This window comes from Anarhichas minor, unplaced genomic scaffold, assembly GCF_050575085.1.
Source record: "Anarhichas minor isolate MPS153535 unplaced genomic scaffold, ASM5057508v1 ptg000010l, whole genome shotgun sequence".
Classification (NCBI taxonomy): Eukaryota; Metazoa; Chordata; class Actinopteri; order Perciformes; family Anarhichadidae; genus Anarhichas; species Anarhichas minor.
In genome coordinates, this window is record NW_027466456.1 from 11,369,147 (window position 1) to 11,387,469 (window position 18,323).

General features: G+C 42.4%; 1 protein-coding gene across 1 annotated transcript in view; it reads right to left on the bottom strand.

Annotated features, from left to right (window-relative positions):
* The window catches only part of ptprsa (protein tyrosine phosphatase receptor type Sa), an 88,764-nt gene that overhangs the window by 59,375 nt on the left and 11,066 nt on the right, over window positions 1–18,323 (bottom strand). Inside the window, exons 2-4 of the mRNA XM_076088152.1 lie at window positions 12,240–12,350; window positions 1,533–1,802; window positions 735–1,316 (exon numbers count right to left, since the gene is read on the bottom strand). Coding sequence (XP_075944267.1) covers window positions 735–1,316; window positions 1,533–1,802; window positions 12,240–12,350 — 963 coding nt within the window. The remainder of the gene's footprint in view (window positions 1–734; window positions 1,317–1,532; window positions 1,803–12,239; window positions 12,351–18,323) is intronic.

The following is an 18,323-nucleotide window of genomic DNA, read 5'->3' on the forward strand; positions in this document are numbered from 1 at the left end:
ATACACACGTAATCGTAAGAATGTGTTAATGAAGTACTTTTTTCCTGTTCAGTGATTTCTTGATAAAATAGCATATTTTCTATCAACGCACTAACATGATTAGCATAATGGAAAATGGCATACAATGGCAGAGGATTAGATAGAGATAAATATTGAGCGGAGTAGATTATAGTGAAGTACAAAAGTGTGTGCCCCGATGGCAAGCACGGTACAAGTGCTCTACATATTCTGGGGTTTCTGAAGTTGGATCTGCCTCCTTGCCCGAGCATGGTGGAGTGATTTTGCTCAGCCTCCTGAAGCTTATGGAGAGTTTTCATATTTCTCTTCCTCAAATGTGGCTGTTTTTTTCTGACTGCCATAATCAAACAGACTTTTGTCATAATTTGCAGAGGCCGCAGATGTGTGGGTGAACCTTGCACAGCAGGGGAGAAAACTTGTCTCCCTGGCAGCAGGCACAGTCTGTCTAAAGTTTTCGGGAAATGTGCTGCTGATGCACAAAAACAGCTGAAGATGTTCTTCATTGGCTGTCAAAGTCTTCTCCTTAAGCAGAACGCTACAGAACCGATGTAGCATTCACCATTTTCTGTATCACTTAGTTTAAACTTAACAACTTGGTTTGAACTTTGCATAGATGCCTATTGAACGCAAGATTGCCAGACACTAAATTTGACGATAACAATGAAAGAAAAAAATATTTCAGAGTTCTAACACAAAATCAGATTTAATATCTTTACCTCCTTGCAGTACTTTGACATGGATGGGCTCTGAGAAGGGTCCGTCGCCTACAGAGGTGAATGCTAGGACTTTGATTGTGTACGTCTCTTGAGGAACCAGGCTCTGGATAGTGGTGATGATGCTGTCCTGGACATTATGGATCTGCCAGAGGCTCATGGGCTGGGAATCGTCCATGGTGTAATAAACACGGTAGCCCTTGATCTGCCCATTGGGCTCCTCAGGCTCTTCCCAGCGTACCATCATGGTATTTTGGGATATGATCTGGGCCTGAATGTTTCGTGGTGGACTGGCAGGGGCCTGTTCACCAGTCCGGGTTTCTACTGGCTCACTGGGAGGACCCTGGCCAATTGTGTTGACGGCTGAGACGCGGATTTCATACTCTGTGTTGGGGTAGAGGCCACCAATGCTGTAACGTGTAGTGGTGATGTCGTCCACCGTCTCATACTTGCTGTCTGGGGACTTGGCCTTATACTGGATTATATAGTAAGTCACTGGGTCTGGGTTGCCCGAGTCCCAGGTGATGGTCACACTGGTGGCAGTGGTTTCAGTAACCACAGGGGTACCTGGAGGCTTGGGGAGAGCTGTTATGGTGACAAAACATGACGGAGAGGGGGAGAAATGATCATGACAGTGCCTAATCAAAGAAATTTGCATCAAAAAAGGAGAACTTCTGAATTCCCCAAGGATATTAAATTAACACACATTGTAACTGAAGTTTTTTGTAAATCATTTCAGACTTAATGAATAGTTCATCTTCTCTTAAAATACACCTCTTCACAAGCACAGTTATCTCTTACATTTGACAGTGATCTGCGCCACAGCTTCAATGATGCCAAGGCTGCTCATGGCCACGCAGGTGTAGTTGGCTGACTCACGGACGCTGCTCAGTTCGAGAACATTCCTGCCCACTGGCATCTCATCCTCTGGTGTCAAATCCTCTGAGTTCAGCATCCACTTGACGTAAGGCATGGGCGACCCCACCGCCACACACGTTATGTTCACACTGCCACCGGGCATGATTTCCTGACTTGTCGGTGGAATGGAGAAGCGTGGAGGCACCCGCCGGACTGGGAGAAGGCATGAGGAAGGAGAGAGGACGACAAAAGAGGGCAAGGGAGTCAAAAAAAAGAGAAAGAGAGAGGTAACAGGAGAGGCCGATGAAAATGGACCCTTCTCAAGGAAATACTTAACACAAAAGGTTCAACATGGTACATGTGAACTGAAACAGAAAAGAAAAGAAGTAGACTTTTCAAAACATAAAACAATATACAAATAATGAGAAGGAACTAAACTAACAGAACTGCTTCAACAACAAAGTAGATTAACAATAAAGCAACGATTCATAGCAACAAGGTTCCATTGACCAATATTTGACCCATCACAGCACAATTAAAGACACAAAAATCTATTACGAGTTTCTCATCTTTGGAACTGAACTTGCTGACATATATACACCTACAGCATAACCTGATCACAAAGTATGAACGTGTGTAGTAAAGGCCATGTGATAATGCTATCACATAAACCATGGCAACCTGGAACTTCCTGTCCTCTCAGGCACACATGCCAAACAGGAAGTAGGCCATTACAGGCTTCTCCCACAGCACAGGAAGTGTAGGGTTACTGGGCTATTGACCATCTCTACAATATCTCTAAACACATTCTAGCGGAGGTTTGCACTTGAAGCCTGTCTCTTCTACCTAGATATCGTATAAATATATCTTATAAAGATGAGAAACTTTAATCAGATTTTTGTGGTTTAGGGTAGATCCACTGGACAAAGCCTTATTAAGATCTGACACGGTTCCATTGATAGATGCAGCTATCAGTTTCACAGACAGCATGCATAAATAGACCGAGGTAAATTAAGGAGTAAATGATAACAAAATCAGATATCAAAATTGAGATAAAATGCATAGAGGAATATAACTGAAGGGTCGCTAGCATGCCCAGACAAAAGACGATTGGAGAGGAAAGAAGAAATACAAGATAGAGGATAAAGCATCTGAGGAGAGGAAGAAAGGGAACAGAGGAGCAAAGAGTGACAGAGGAAGAAAAAGAGAGGGGAAGGTTTGGAGGAGGGTGAAGGGGGGGTAACCCACTTCAATGCTGTGTAAACTTTGTTTTTCTCCAGCAAATGTGACAAAATGTGATGGTGGCACATTGTCACATCGCAGTCCCAGTTAACACAAAATAAGTATTGAGGAACAAGGTGTGTGCCTAGAAATACATAGAAAAATAACTAGTTGTAGCTAGAGAGTCTACTATCACAGAGTGTTGGAGTCAAGAAACAGAACTGGATCAACAGGGAGTAGAAATCCAGAGAACACGAAAGAGAGATGGAGGGAAAGGGAAAGAGAAAGGTAGATGCACAAGGGCAGAATGACGGCTAATAGAGGGAGACAGGGAGGACCTCAAATCTCATGGATAGGAGTTGAGTGGAAGGAGGTTTGATAATGAGTCTGAGACGCAGAGGGAGGGCGTGAAAGGTACTGTGTGCTTGCATGTGTGTATGTGTATATACATAGATGTATATATTTTCTGCGTTGGTATATGCATGAGTGTGCGTGTGTACAGTATGCAAGAGTTAGCAAGTGAAAGAGTATGAGTTAGCAAAAACACTGTGTGTTCATGAAACGCATCCCAGCAAGCACTTGACATATAGTGTCATGCAAGAGGTTCAACACTACATGAGCAGGGGAGTTTCAGAGTGATATTTAATGCAGGGTATCCTTGCCTATATGAATCTCAGGTGAGCAACACAAGTCTTTGTTCGGCCGAGGCCAAGATGAGTTGGGGGTTGCCCATATTGCTATTTGGTCAAATGCCAAACTTCCTTCAAAAATCACATGGAAATGAGACATTTTACATGCCTGATGGTTATAGGTACCACCTTGTGGTATAAACAAATAATTATTAGGACTTTAACTTATTTTTAACAACAAAACAACAACATAATATTTAGGTTTTATATTTAAGTAAATATTTAGGTTCATGAATTCATTAAAAAGATACAACTATCGACTACTACAGAGGTCTATAACTTCCTACTAACTATTTTAAACTCATTTTCAACAATTGCTGCAAACTAAAGTATCTAAATCTGGACAAATGTCAAAATGTTTGTTGGGATGCAAAGAACGTCAAAGAGAGAGAGAAGCAAAGTAGTGCCGATGTAGAAGTAAAAAATGATAAACTAAATGGAAGAGCTGACTTAGAGACGGACAGATAGACAAGACAGGAAAGACAGGGACGAGAGACAAGACACAAGGCAGAACAAAACAGACTCAAGCAGCAAGACAGCAGACGAGAAGACAGACAGAGGGAGAGACAGTGACGGATGGGCACGCGGACATACTGTACAGTACGCAAAGGGGTTTGGGTGGTCGGAGAAAGGGAAGGAGCAGGAGCAGGAGGAGGAGGAGGAGGAGGAGTAGGAGGAGGGCATAAGTGGGAGATAGAATAAGGAGACTGTGGTTCTGAATCAAAACAAAACAAAAAAGACCATGGCTCAAAGTGGGTTTGGAGGTCTCACACACTGGGGCTTAAAAACAAGAATCAAACTACACCTCCCTTCCTCCCCGCTTTAAACATTGCACCTCAATGCAAATGTAAAGAAGTCGTAGGGTGGGCGGAATGTGAGGTGTGTCTGTGGAAACTGAGGGGGAGATTCAGGGGGGGGGTGGGGTAGGGTAGGGGGTTGGGGGTGGGGACTGAGAGTGGGCATCAAGGATAGGTAGCATTCCAAAATACACCGTGTCGATCCAAATGGGATTCATATGATCGTTGCATGGGACACTTTGACTTTTACCAACAAACTAAGGGCACACATATTTACACCCGGACTGGTGACACTGACTGAGGGGACTTTTACCAGAGGACTGACATTTACTGACCTGGGCACTGAAATAATCCCTAAAATGTACACACAGCATGTTCACATGCAGTCTGCAGGGACCAAACATGTTAGTAAATAAAGGCCATCTAGCAGTATGTGCAATATCTTCAAGGTGAAAACGCATCTACTGTGACTGGCTTTTAACAGCCATGTCATATTTAGCTATATAAACCCCAGCATTCTGCTTTACATTTAAAAGTATTTATAACATGGAGAGTCAATTACAGTTATAGAGGGAATCAAACATGGATTGAGACCTTCTGCAGCCAAAGCTTTTCATTTATCCTCCTCTGTACTACTCTACATGCAAGTCCTGTAATTCACTGTTAATGTCAATTATGTTACTACTTGGGCAAGACACAACCTGACCTTGAGGGCAAAAACTTCATTGCTGACCTTTGAGGAAATGCTCTTTTGTGGTACAGAAACTCGCGCACTGATTGGGCATACAATGTACCAAGAAAAAATGGTCGATAGCAGATTCAAAGAGTCTGTCCCTAAAAAATATAACATTTTCCATATATTGGAAGTAAAATGCCTCCATTAGAAGCATAAATGGCTACAAAACATCTGTTGAAAAACTTATCAATGAATCGTAACCTGTTCTGCCCCGACCTGATGGAAGCATGACCTCTTGGTTGAGATATCATGCTGTGTCTGATTGTGACAGGAGATATTCTCAAAAAAAAACATGTTGAACTGGAAAAAAAAGGCAAAAAGCCCATTATATAGGTACAGAAATATATCTCTGCATTCTAATTTGTCCAAATAAAAAGCCTAACGAAACAACAAAGGTGGGAGGGCAGCCCATTCCTCACACAGACATGCATGGGTGTGGCTATGGCATGAGTGACATACACAGGTGCGCCCCCATCCACTTGGGCAGACACCAGCGAACCAATACAATCCAAAAATGTCACCCAAGCCCATCCAAGCATGCCATTCATTCCCAAGTATAGCATTGTTTAAGACACACATGAAAACAAATGAAAGGAAATAAATCAAACTGAACAAATCCACGAAAAGAACTAAGTCCGAACAGCATAGACAGTACCAGAGTGCAGCTGTGTACAAAGGGGTATGCATCAATACTATTAGATGTTTTTCAGCTTTGATTTGTGTCCGCTTTAATCTGGTCTCAAATCGGAAAGATTGTTGGAACCTGAATAGAGTGAACAGGGTCTGTATTTTTAAGGGCAAATGCCCAATCAAAGTGTGCCTGACGGCTCTTCTCTCCCCGGGACTCAGGTCAGCCAATGGACCGGGAGCTGAAGGGGCTGAGTGAATGAGGTTTTCCCCACAGGAAGATGTCTCTGTTCACCTTTGAGTACCTAACACTGTCAGGGCAATGAGGGACCTAACACCAGCCACCCGCCAAATACTGCTCACTTTTGGCTGTGGCTTGCCAGTGAAATTTGAAATATGCAAATCACTGAGCCAATACACACAAAAAAAACTTCCTTTCTTAAAGTTTTCATGGCACCGGGGAAAACACAAAAACGGAAAGTCGGGGGAGAGTCTACCCGTCAACAGCATGCACCGTGTGTCTGACACAAAAATACATTTGGTCTTTGGTTACAGCAGAAGATAGAGAGCTCAAGGTCAGTTGATGCTACAGCATATTACACTGTCTTGGGTGGAGATAACGAGGAATTCTAAAGCCAGTAGACACGTTAGGGACAACATTAACTGTGCGTCTACATGTCAGTATCACATGCAAAGGAATCACTGCCCTATCATTAGCTAGACAAAGGCCTGTATGCAATGACTGAATGTTCAAGAGGGCACCTATGCTATCCTACCCTTAACATGCAATGCCACTGAAACAAAGCAAATAAGGAATCCCAATTGCATGGACAGGCTCCTCATTCCCAGAGACCAGGAGCCCAGTCGGCCCATTTGGAATTGAGAGATAATAAAACAAACGTATAGCTTTCATTTGGACACCTAACAACATATCATCTTTTTTTTCAAGCCCCAATGTGGAGAGATAGCCAAGAAGCCTTACAGTGGACGAGGTGAGAAGCAGTCGAGAGAGAACGCCAGAGTACTGCACTAACTCTAATAGTGGGCGGTGTTGTGGAGGGATTTGTGCCAAAAAACAGAGGTCAGAAGGTGGACATTATCGGCCATTTTGTTGAGGCAGATTTTGCTGCCCCAAAATGAAGGGGGAAGCCAAAATAATGTGCAGCCTTTAGTGTCACCTTGAAGCTGAGATTACACCCTCTTGCTGCCTGAGGACACAGGCGCAGTATGGAGATCCTTTAGTCACACTTGCTGGGCGAGGCCTACGGCATTCATACACCGCAGGGGTCGCCGCGTATTAACATACCTCGGCTGCGTCAATGCAAAACAGTCACTACTGGTGGCTTATCAAAATGGAAATTATTACCTGAAGGAAACTGACAGGACTCATGGTAGGGGTATCTAATTATAGCAAGCAACGGATTGCGGGGATTTCAGAGTGTATGACTTTTTTCTGTTGTCTTACAGGAATGACGACAAGCAGCCAATTGCTACCGCCAGAATGTCCCCTCACTGTGGTGATCCCTTTAGTGGATATGATCAGTCAGATTGAGAAAGGGAGTGTGTTCATATATTTGCATTAGAATAGGAGGTAATGCAACTTCTGTTTTGTATGACAAATAAATACACTTCTGATGGCAACGTGATTTGTTTTTTTTAAAGGGGTGGCTATTAACTTTAGGACTCCTTGAGACAAACATCTAATAGAGATGGCAGGATTTTGCTTTGGCCGGTGAGAACATAAGGTGTAATCTAGCTTTCTTTCCCAACGTTACACAAATGCATAGCAGGACATGCAAGCACATTCAAAATCAGGCAGATACCATCGTAGGAGGGCAAACATGCACATGCGTACATCACAGCACAGTCTTTCTGCATCAGTGTTATTCTTCGGACTTATCCTTATAAATCAAGATTGTAGACGTTGTCAGGCGTCATTACTCTGTTTATTACAGCGGGATTGTGCCGTGCTTTGTGGACACTATTACGTGGAGGGCAGCAATGATAGATTATTGACTGGCAGCTTTCACAGACACAACTGGTACAATTACGGATAGATAGTCTTTTTCAATTGGTGTCGGGTGTCGGAATTTAAATTCTCTTTTGTGTCTGCGATAACAGTTAGATCAGAAGGGATGATTATATGTATTTCTCTAATGACAAATGATGTGGCTGGTGCAATGGGAATAAATACATCTATATATAGCTATACTCAGCATCTTCAGAAAGGGAAAAAAATAAACATTGAATATTTTTGATGGAGTTTCTTTCGCTAATATTTTGGGTCTCATGCCAAACAAAATGGCTCTGGAGTTAATAAAAAATGGCAAGGAAAAAAAAAAACGCAGATTCAAATGATCTTGCTGGCTTGCATATATACTTTGAAGATCAATTGCAACTGTCGAAACGCCCATGTCCTGAGGTAAATTTGCTGCAGCTTGCTGGGAAAAACACATGTACTCTTATGGATAAATAAAGGCTGCAAAAGCATGGGCATTTATTTGTTTGTTGTTAGAGCAGTAGTCATTCTCAATATTACGGATACTTTACAGAGATCAGTCTAATCTCCCGGAGATCAGCACACTTTGACGTACAAATGCTCCCGCTCTCAGAGGAGACTGATAGGGGAGCTGGGTGTGTTATCTCCTCCACCTGAATGAATGACATGCCTGATCTTCCCAGACTTGTTGAACCGCATGGAATACTAGCCAAAAAACGTGGTTCCTTTTTCAAAAATGATATAGCTTCTGTATTCATAAGACTACTGGGGACGTAAAAAATCTACGGGCAAGCGCAGCAGCAGGTGACATAGGACTCAGTATGAATCTGATTCATTTCGATATGTCTTGGAAACCCTGGTGCACATGCTGATGCTAACATTTAGGTGGAATATCTTAAGAGATGTTGGTACAAAGCCAATGCAATATCAGTGAAACTCGGTTTGTATTAATTTCTGATTAATTTAGCAAATTCTCCTAATTATTGTTAAAGTACAGTATGATACTTAAAAAAAAATGTAAATTGGGTATCTTGTTGTAGTCCAGATAGAGAATCATCTTTTCTTACTTGGTCACATCAACCTGAAAATCAATTATATTTTATGAGAGTGTGTGTGTGTGTGTGTGTGTGTGTGTACTAGGGGAGGAGGGCTTTTGAATAATAAATTATAATTTGATTGAGTGTCATGACTGCGAAGGGAACACAAACAGCAGTCACTCAAGAAAACCAATCTCATCTAGCTGCCACCATTTGAAAATAAAAGTATCTTTGAGCACCCGCTAAGCAACAGCAAATGTGATGTCAAAGTCATTATATTGTTATTGATCCACGCGGCACTGTAAATGGCATCCCTTAATGGCTGCCTGAAATCACCATGGAACCCAATCAGGCCCAATCAGGTGAACATTTTTTTTTCCAGTAATGGATCGCTATAAACAAGATGACAGGAACACTGGCTGTATACACACTTATTATTTCATTCGGCATTTGCACTCCGAGAATCAAGAAGCAGAGCAGCGTCATTGTGAAAAAAGACACACAAATCTCACAAACAAATTAACCACAAATAGACACACATTTTGAACGGAAAAGTAAGGTCAGGAACAGAACTGAAACGAAAGGACAAACACACAAACAACACCGTAAACACAACACAAAAATTAAACCGAATAAAGGAAAGCCAAAAAAACAGGTTGTATCGGGGAAAAGACTTGTTGAGAAACCAAAGAAAGAGGAGGAAACAACTGAACGAAACACAGGGAAGGCAGAAAGAAAAAGACCAACACGGCCAAAGGGATTCTGTACAAGCATGCAAGCGCAGTTACATTCTCCCATCATGCAACACGTTCTGATATTTCCACGTGCTGGGTTCCCATGACAAGACGTGCAAGAAAGCCTTTAGGTGCAGAAGCAATACCAAAGGATGCAAAACGAGAAAAGGCCCCACAATGCAAACATAAAAGTAAATTAACAAGACCCGAGCTAATCAGGTTTGCTTTCATCATTTCTTCCTCGGTAATAGAGAAACATTTCTTTCATAATCATTTAGCAGTTTGGATAAACTGATTAGTATTGCTTCAAATTAGTAACGTATCGAGCTCTGTAATAGGCAAATATAGCTAAAATTTTTCAACATGTTGATTTTTTTTTTTTCTTTCAAATGTGGGTTCAAAAAAGTAAAAAAGAAAAAACACACCAACCTTCTCGAAGCTCTGAGGGATGTAAAGGGGTTGATGCAGAACACAATGACATGAGGAGAAGAGAAAAATAGGGGAAACACAGAGAGAGTAAAAAAAGCCACCTCAAGGTGTTTAGCTGCAGCTACATTTCCCTTTTCTTTAATCCTTTTTTGCTCATTTTCCCTTGTCCCTGCTATCAGTGACACCCGTCTTGAAAGTACACTTGCCTGCCCCGCCCTCCCCACCCCACCCCCCTCCCTTAAATAAACCAAAACAATTAGATACACCCCAGTGGCCGCACTGTTCGCCTGGTCAGAAAAAAATAGTGAGGCGCCACTGGAGTCAAATCAAGCGTACCATACTCATAATTCAAAATTTTCACAAGCTCCTTATAGCCACAAGGAGAGGCTCCTGTGGTGGCTGTATTTGCTTTTGTTAGAGAAGGAAACCAAATAAAGAGAAATTAAAGAAAAACTAATGAGAGATAGAAAAGAAAAAAAAGACACAGTTTGGGCTGAAATTAGCAGCTGCAGTTCAAGACAGTGACAGTAAATGTTGTTAGAAGCCAATCAGTAACACTGTCATTATGGTTTCTGTTTGGGAAGTCGGCTCAATTTTCCCCGGTACAGTGTGCGCCAGATCAAATTTAGGATTGTTTTTTGTTGTTGTTTTGTTGTTGGAAATTGATCCCTACCACAGCTGCTAATCTCGAGTGCATTTCGCTTTGTGAACAAAACAGTCAACATCAAGTATCAGAATTGATTGACAAAAGTTAACTGAAAACAGACAAAAGGTTGACACCATCAAGGCATAACAAGTGTGTTACATAGTGTGAAAGTACCTGACTAATTATGACCCTCGTGTAGGCTTTTTAAAAGCATGCTGATGGAGCCGGTGTTCATGAAGATTGCGTGAATTGTTGGAAATGATATCAGGGTATAAGCTGCGTGTTTTTGACCAAAGGAACTACTAAATATCCCAGTGCTGTGTCAACAAAGTGTTCCCATTATTGTGATTTAACGATTGCTGCAGAGCTCTTGACTGCAATTTGCCACGAACCTTTTAACATCTACCATGCTGTATGCGGGGAAAAAAATGGGATAGCTTCTTGACATTAAGTGTCACTGCATCACAGTGGAGGCAGCATGAGCCTCCAGGATGAATGCTGGCAAGAAGAGACACTAATCTTGATGAACCATTATTCACCCTATACTGCTCACAGTTGCATTTTTTCTTCCCTATGCTGCTACTTCACAGGGTATGATAATAGCAGTAATAATGAAAAAGCAGCTCCCTGACCCATTTTATAATGTCAGGCTAGTGAATTATTTATCGGGAACAAAGTTATTTGGTACACAGCAGAGGGAACAAACTGAGTAGATACCGAGGCATCTTTATTTAATATGCACAATATAAATAATACATGTCGAAAATGCATCTGCTTCAATTTATCAGAGCTCCCTCAACAGGGAGTCATTGTCATTTAGCATTAGTAGTAGAGGGTCGGCTTTTGTCTTCATTGCATGAAACTCAACGTTCTCTGTGACTGATTATTTTTCATATCTTCACTTTGCTGGATCATGCCAGCCAAAATTACTCCTGACTGCAAAAGGATTTAAAGATAATACCCCAAAGACGAAACGGGGGAATACTATGGATTTATGCTCCAGAACACCATGAAGGAGAAGTAGAGGAAGTGCACTATTTAAAACCTATGCAATAGAACAGTTTTTATGTAATACAGAGCAGCGGACTGTGTTAAGAGTCCTTTTCTATAAATTCACCACAAGGGAATCCTTTTACCCCCCCAAATCTGGAGAAGGAGAAGGGGTTGAGATTTTGATTGGTGGGCATAAATACCTTCCCACTCAATCAAAATCAAGACTTACCGTCGTGCTCCTGTACCTGAAAAAAGCTAATCAAAAAGAGGTCCTTTCCGACTCTTTTTTTGGGTTCCATAACTTTGACGGAGGCGGAAACATTTTATCGGGCACACAACTGCAGGTGTTTTACAACTGATAAAGTAAAGACATACGGCTTGTTGTGCTACACATTTCCTTCCGAGCGAGTAGGGGAGGGCATTCAGAGACAAAATGGAGCATAACATCATAACAGAGAAGAACATTAGTTGGTCAATTATAGTTTTACATTTGGAAGTTTCAGTGCATGTGAAATTACATTTTTTTTGGGCAGGCAAAACTATCAATGCTAAAAGATTTATAGTACTCGGGTAATATTATTTTGCAAAATACATTTTGTGCAATTACACTAGAATGGAAGCATTTATCATTTGTTAAGCTCAACAGTAATGCTACTTAAAGCTGAGCTGCACCGTTCAGACATGTTAGCTAACATGGGTGGATGTTTTTTTGGCCTGGCTCTGGGGCCGGATTGCTCCCTACCTCGCACATAAAGGTTAGCAGGGGACGAGTAGCGCACGCCTTCCACATTAGACGCCACGCACTCGTACTTCCCCTGGTCGGTCTCCTCGCTGTTCTCGATCTGCAAGGCACCTGGAAAATTACAACGTGGGGGAAAAAAAAAGACAAGAGGGGAGGGGGAAGAGAGAGAACAAGAGAGAAAGAAAGAAAGCAGGGAGCATGTGATTAGTCCATTTGTCAGTGACAGTGCATAAAGGAGTCAGACAACATCTGCTTAATGCCAGGTATCTTGAATTTCACAGGACCATTTTGTCAACAATCCTTTCTCTCTGCAATGCTAATGCAGAGTGCCACGGGTTCCTCTCTAGCTTCAGCCATCCACAAATAAAAAGAGGTGGGATTCAATAAATACAAATATGGACTGAATCAGTCACACTGAATCTGTAGCTATGCTGGTGAATGCAACTCATTTAAGACATGATATCTCTTAAAAAAAACAGCATAAGAACAAAATCATGATGCAAGTGTGATGAAAGGTGATGTAGAAGGGTGTTGAGATGGTTTTGTAAACTGAGTGAGACGAACACGTTAACCTTTGCATAGCACTCCACGAGGGAGAGTATGTGTGCGTTGGGGGAAGAGGGGTCATGGGAAAATATCCAGACATATAGTTCATGTCCAAATGAACACTCTGCCCCGCCCCCCTGTCGTTAAACTGCTCAAAGATGTGGGTGATAGCAACTCATCAGAAAAAAGACACTTCTTACATTATATACTGTGAACATTTACGGAGAAGAAAATAAAAAATATATTGATATGAACTGATGAAACCAACTACCATAGTGTTTGGGTTGTTTTTAATCATTTGTATTCTCTTTACTTGTTATTCATGCGTTTCGTTACTCTTCACTGCATTTCATTCATTCAGTCTTATTATCGGGTATACGGTTTGAAATGAACCCCTCTGGCTTACGTGTTTCAAACTGATTCTATACAGTATCACTTTTTTAGATTTCATCTCTTGAAAACAAACCCGAGCTAAATGCTCGACAACAACACTGAAGAAGGGGCGTGGGGCACGGAGGAGGGAGGTGAAACTGCGGGCGTCGGATCACTCCTCGTTACAGCGCTGTTGACGGCACTTCCTGATGATATCATTAGGGCTTCTGGCTGGCTCAGCAGACAGATTGCAGCCCAGGCCTCCCTGACAAACGCAGCACCATCGCTCGTTAGCGTTTAGCCAGGCAGCATCAATACGCCAGCCGCTGCCCAGGATCCTTTGTAATATACCATAACCTACTCCGTCACATCAGCAAGCAGAGAGAACACAATGTTGTACAAAGCTACTATCCTGGAACATTGGTCTAATAACTGTGCCACAAATGAGACCATCGATCCTGCTTAATTATAAAGATGAGTCACTCTTCCACCTTGGCCTCGGCCTTTAACTCGAAGAGTATTTTTACACCTTGGAGTCAATACTGAGATATCTACTCTGAGAAAAAGAAAAACGGACCTGAAGTAACAAAAATCTCTTCATTTCCCCCCCAACAGCTCAGATCCCCCTCATCCCCCAGAGGGAGCTGTTCCAGGCACACAGCTCATGAACCAAATGAAAATGTCTACCTGCAGAGTGCAGGTGGTAGAGTTTCTGCTCTGCATTTATGCAAGGATCTGATTTGGATGTGTTTGATGTGTGCTTGCGACAGCAAATGCCAGCCTGGTGGCAGGTGGCTTGGAATGTGCTCAGAAGCCTACCGCCTCAACACCGGGGAGACCACAAAGTAAGGACTGTGTGAAGTTCAACTCCAGGCGGACCGTTCCAGAAAGCTCCGCCAGCGGCTCGTCAGCCATAGGTCCCTGCGCTGAATTACAAAATCTTTGAAAGGCTTAGGTTGACGTTTGTGCAATTGTTTCAACGCTTCATAAATAATAATGCTGAAAGGCTTGTGGTGGACCAGACAGTTAAATCAGAGGAAACGCTCTATATTTCATATGTTTTCATTCGCTGTGTGCCAACTGCTGAAGGTCTGCAAATGCCTCCAATTAATAGAAATGTCTTCATCTGAAAATAATATTTCACAAATGTCATCTGAAGGTCAACAAAACACAATCACCAACATGTGGAGGGTGACAGATAATGAGCCAAACAAAATTAATTGAGAGCCAATTAAAACCAACATTGGCTGCTGTGAATTGTACCTCCTGGCGGAAGAGAGGGAGAAAGGAGAGAGAAAAAAAGGGAGTGTTTGAGGGAATGGTGGGAGTTTCATCTCTTCCTCTCCATCTTTGGTGGAGACGTCTCGCTAGGTGGCATTATCTATTGTTTCCAAGCCCCTACTGGCTTCATTACATATTCTAGCTATTATTTAGTGGGTCTGTGAAGAACACATAAAGAGTCCTTCTGCTGGCAGAACAGAGAGAGACAGAGAGAGGGAGAGAGAGAGGGAGAGAACAAGTGAGGTAAGATAAAAGCGAGGAAGAGGACAGGGAGGAGAAGCAAGGAGGAGAGACAGGAGGGAGAGACAAAGGAACACTGAGAGAGGAGGAGGAATGGAGAATTGTTCTCATCCATATATCATATTCCTTATTTTCGTCTATTATTATTCTGTCTCAAAATTGAAAGTTTGACTCTTACAAGGAGAACAGGCATTCATCTTACCCTTGGGGAAATCTAGGTGAGTTACGATTTATCTTAAACTGGATTAACACTAAACAATGAATAACAACAACAACAACAACAACACACTGATGAATAAAATTGCACACCCTGGATAAAATGTGATTTGTGCGAACAAATCTTCGATGAAGGAAGCCCAGAAGTAGAGGGACAGAAGAGGGAGACTAAAAGAGAAATCACAACTTCATTCTATTTGGAGGTGCTTTATGCTACTCTCACACATAGTGGAGATGCAATATCCCGCCTGTGTTACATGTGTTACATGCTACACTGTGTGAGTTGCCTATCTCCTCAGTCCACTTTGTCATTTACGCTCTCCTCATATATAAAATAATAATTCAGATGAATCTAAATTGATGCCATTTATGATTTCTGTACCCATATAATAGAAAGACCAGGCAGATTAATATAAGCATTTAAACAGACCTCGAAGGGCTTTTGAATTACAAATCCAAACAAACCCTCTTTGATGTCCTATCTCAAGCAGCAGCATGTACATTCATGTGTGCACACAAAACAAACTCCACCCTTTGTCACCAGCATGTGTCCCATTCCTACCAATTATTTTCTTTTTAAAATATGACTGCACTCTCTGTGTTTTGCATAATTGCGCTCGGTCTACCCTGCCGGCCTGCGGCTCACCAGAGCGCAAGTGTCCATTGGCATTTTTTTTCCCTTTTATCAGGAAAACAGGGAAACACCAGGAAAGAAATAAATGATGAAAATTATCTTTCACAAGCACAATAAAAACCACGCACCAAGTCGGTTAACACAATGGGGGGGGTTTACTGATAAAGACTTGCCTTTTGACAAAACATCAATTCAGGGTGTCCCTTACTGTGCGTACATGGGGCCAAAAGGCATGTCTTCCCTGTCTTCCCTGTCTTCATGTATAAAGTTGTATCACAAACACATACCAAAGAAAATAGTTTGAGCTGATTTCATTAGGAAACATGAAAAACTGCTCATGACAGTTGACTATTCTGCTTGCCAATGATCAATACAAGCATGGCTCCGTTTACTTTATGCAATATCAGCACAGTTTAAATGTTTCACCTGATTGTTTGATGTACTCCGGGTACAAATGTGACAGCAGCACTATAGTGCCAGCGACAAAGGCTGCAATTACTGAGTGGGCACTACTTTACTTGCTACTTAATCTTGCTGAAGGACACTTAAAAAAGGACACATGAATGTTGAAGGACATCATGCGAGCGGTTGTGGGTATTGAACCTAAGATCTCCACTTACAGGCCGTACCGACCATCCGTGCACCCCAGCTAGGGCCACCCCTGCTGAGTAATAAGTCATGTTTTTCTGGGTCAGAGGAGAAAAGATTGGTCCCATTTTTTTTTCCTTTCCGTCTTATTCCATGATGTATGCTGCACCATTAGGATCCAAACAGTGGCTACAGTTGAGGCGAATAAAGTCCCCGATAATAACGACTTCACTTCCAAGCGGACCAATTAGTCTCCATCTCAGTCAAAGTGACCCTCCCTGCTCACCAACACGCACAACCTTCAATCTCCACTGCCATCCATTCCTGGCTGTCTTGGGCAGCATGTTCACTGCCTTCATCCATTCGATAAAGAAGGCTGTAATGGGCAGTGGTTCTGGGACATTTGTCCCAGCCGTGACAGCTGCCCTGGTTAACAGCGCTGCATGCCGCAGGCTGATCTGAAGAGGTTGAGGTGCCAAGGTGTGATAACAGTAAGACTGCCTGGGAAGAGTTCAACAAATACATGTTTTTGAAGGCCAATTCAGATTCTGGATAAGACATTCTTGTAATGAAGCCGTTAAGAGGATGGATACTTTGGGCCGGTAGTCTGTTAACATTTTATACATTTCTGGCCAACATTTAGGGACACCGGGACATCTCACTTAATTTAAATGAACATTAAATGAATGTTATTTGCAGGCTTTTAATGCCCTTTTTTTCAGCTGTTGACCAGCAGCAAAATATCAACAATTTTGAACAAAATATCAATATTTACAAACCCATATATAGATCTAATTTTAGTCTAGGATGGACAGGGAAATGACAAAAAGAGAGCGGAAAAAAAAAAGTGTAGCGGTGGGGAAAATCTGACGAAAAGGGAAAAAAAGACTCATTTATGAGAGGTACTGTGTGCAATAGAAAAAACTGTGTGCAATAGAAAAGACAGAGAGAGACAAAGAACAATCAGAGACGGGTGGGACGAAGAGTGGAAGAGACAGACAAGAGGGGATAAAAGAAGAGCAAGGAGGGGCAAGCATGGATGATTAATTTCAGAAAGTGCCTGGAGCCGGGGTCGGCCCACCCCCGTCGCTGCTTTGTAGCAGCTTTGCCATGTGTGCCCCCCCCCCCCCCCCCCCCTGTCCCATTTGTGTAATTCAATTAGTGTGCTCCAGCGGGCCTTGATTGATTTGTTTAGGCGATCAACAAAATGACTGGCCCAGTCGAACTCTTTCTTTCCCTCCCTCTTGCTCCTTCCACAGCCCACTAAGGCCTGCCAGTGGCACACTGTTCTTTTCATCATTTTATCTCTGATTTTCAGTTCATGTCTCTCGTCGTCTCTCATCTCTCTCCTCTCATCACTGCTCACTAAAGCTCTGCTACAGTGGAATTAAAACCCGGTCATGAAGTTACAACCTTTCCAGCACACACATCAAACTCTCTAAAGTGCACAGAAAAGGGCTGGGTACAATACCGTAAGCTACCTTAATGATTCAGGAGGATCTGTAACGAATATATTTATACTAATACATGACAACAAATATTTAGATTCACTATCATAAAGCAACTACAGTTAGATGTTTAGAGACGCACTTTAGAGCTTTTGTCAGGCCAAACCTGTCATGTTTGACAATGCAGCTGAAGATACAAACACTGTTTCACACTAGTATCCCACTTTACTGGCTGGTATATATTTATATGAGTTTTGCTAAAGCTGGTTCAGCATTGTTCCTTAAAACAACCTTTCAGTTGTTGTTGTTGTATCGTTGAACATCACTTAAAATACCTCTTGTGTCGGCAGAGGGTGACTAAAGAGGGCAACAACGTGCAGAAATGTACGGATTTCTGATGTGAACCAGCAGCTTTTCTCTCCGTCTCCCTTTCCTTCTGTCTCCATTCTGTCACTCGGGCATGCTCTGCCACCACGCCAAGGTCATTATACTGTGATCGCACCAGCATGGGGTCCCACGTGTGACGCCATTGTTGTCAGCGCCCATCTGGTGGCTTGTAATGCTCCCATGAAATCCGTAATGAAGCAGGTAGGGAGTCCAGCTACCTTTCTACCTGTCGCTTACCTCTAGGCCAGCAACCTGGGTGGCTTTGCATGGAAACAAAATGAATGCAGATTTAACATTTGTAATTGCTCATCTCTGGCTAAAATTCGCTGAGATGTCTCACGACCGAGTAAAGAGTTGTGACTGATATTCAAC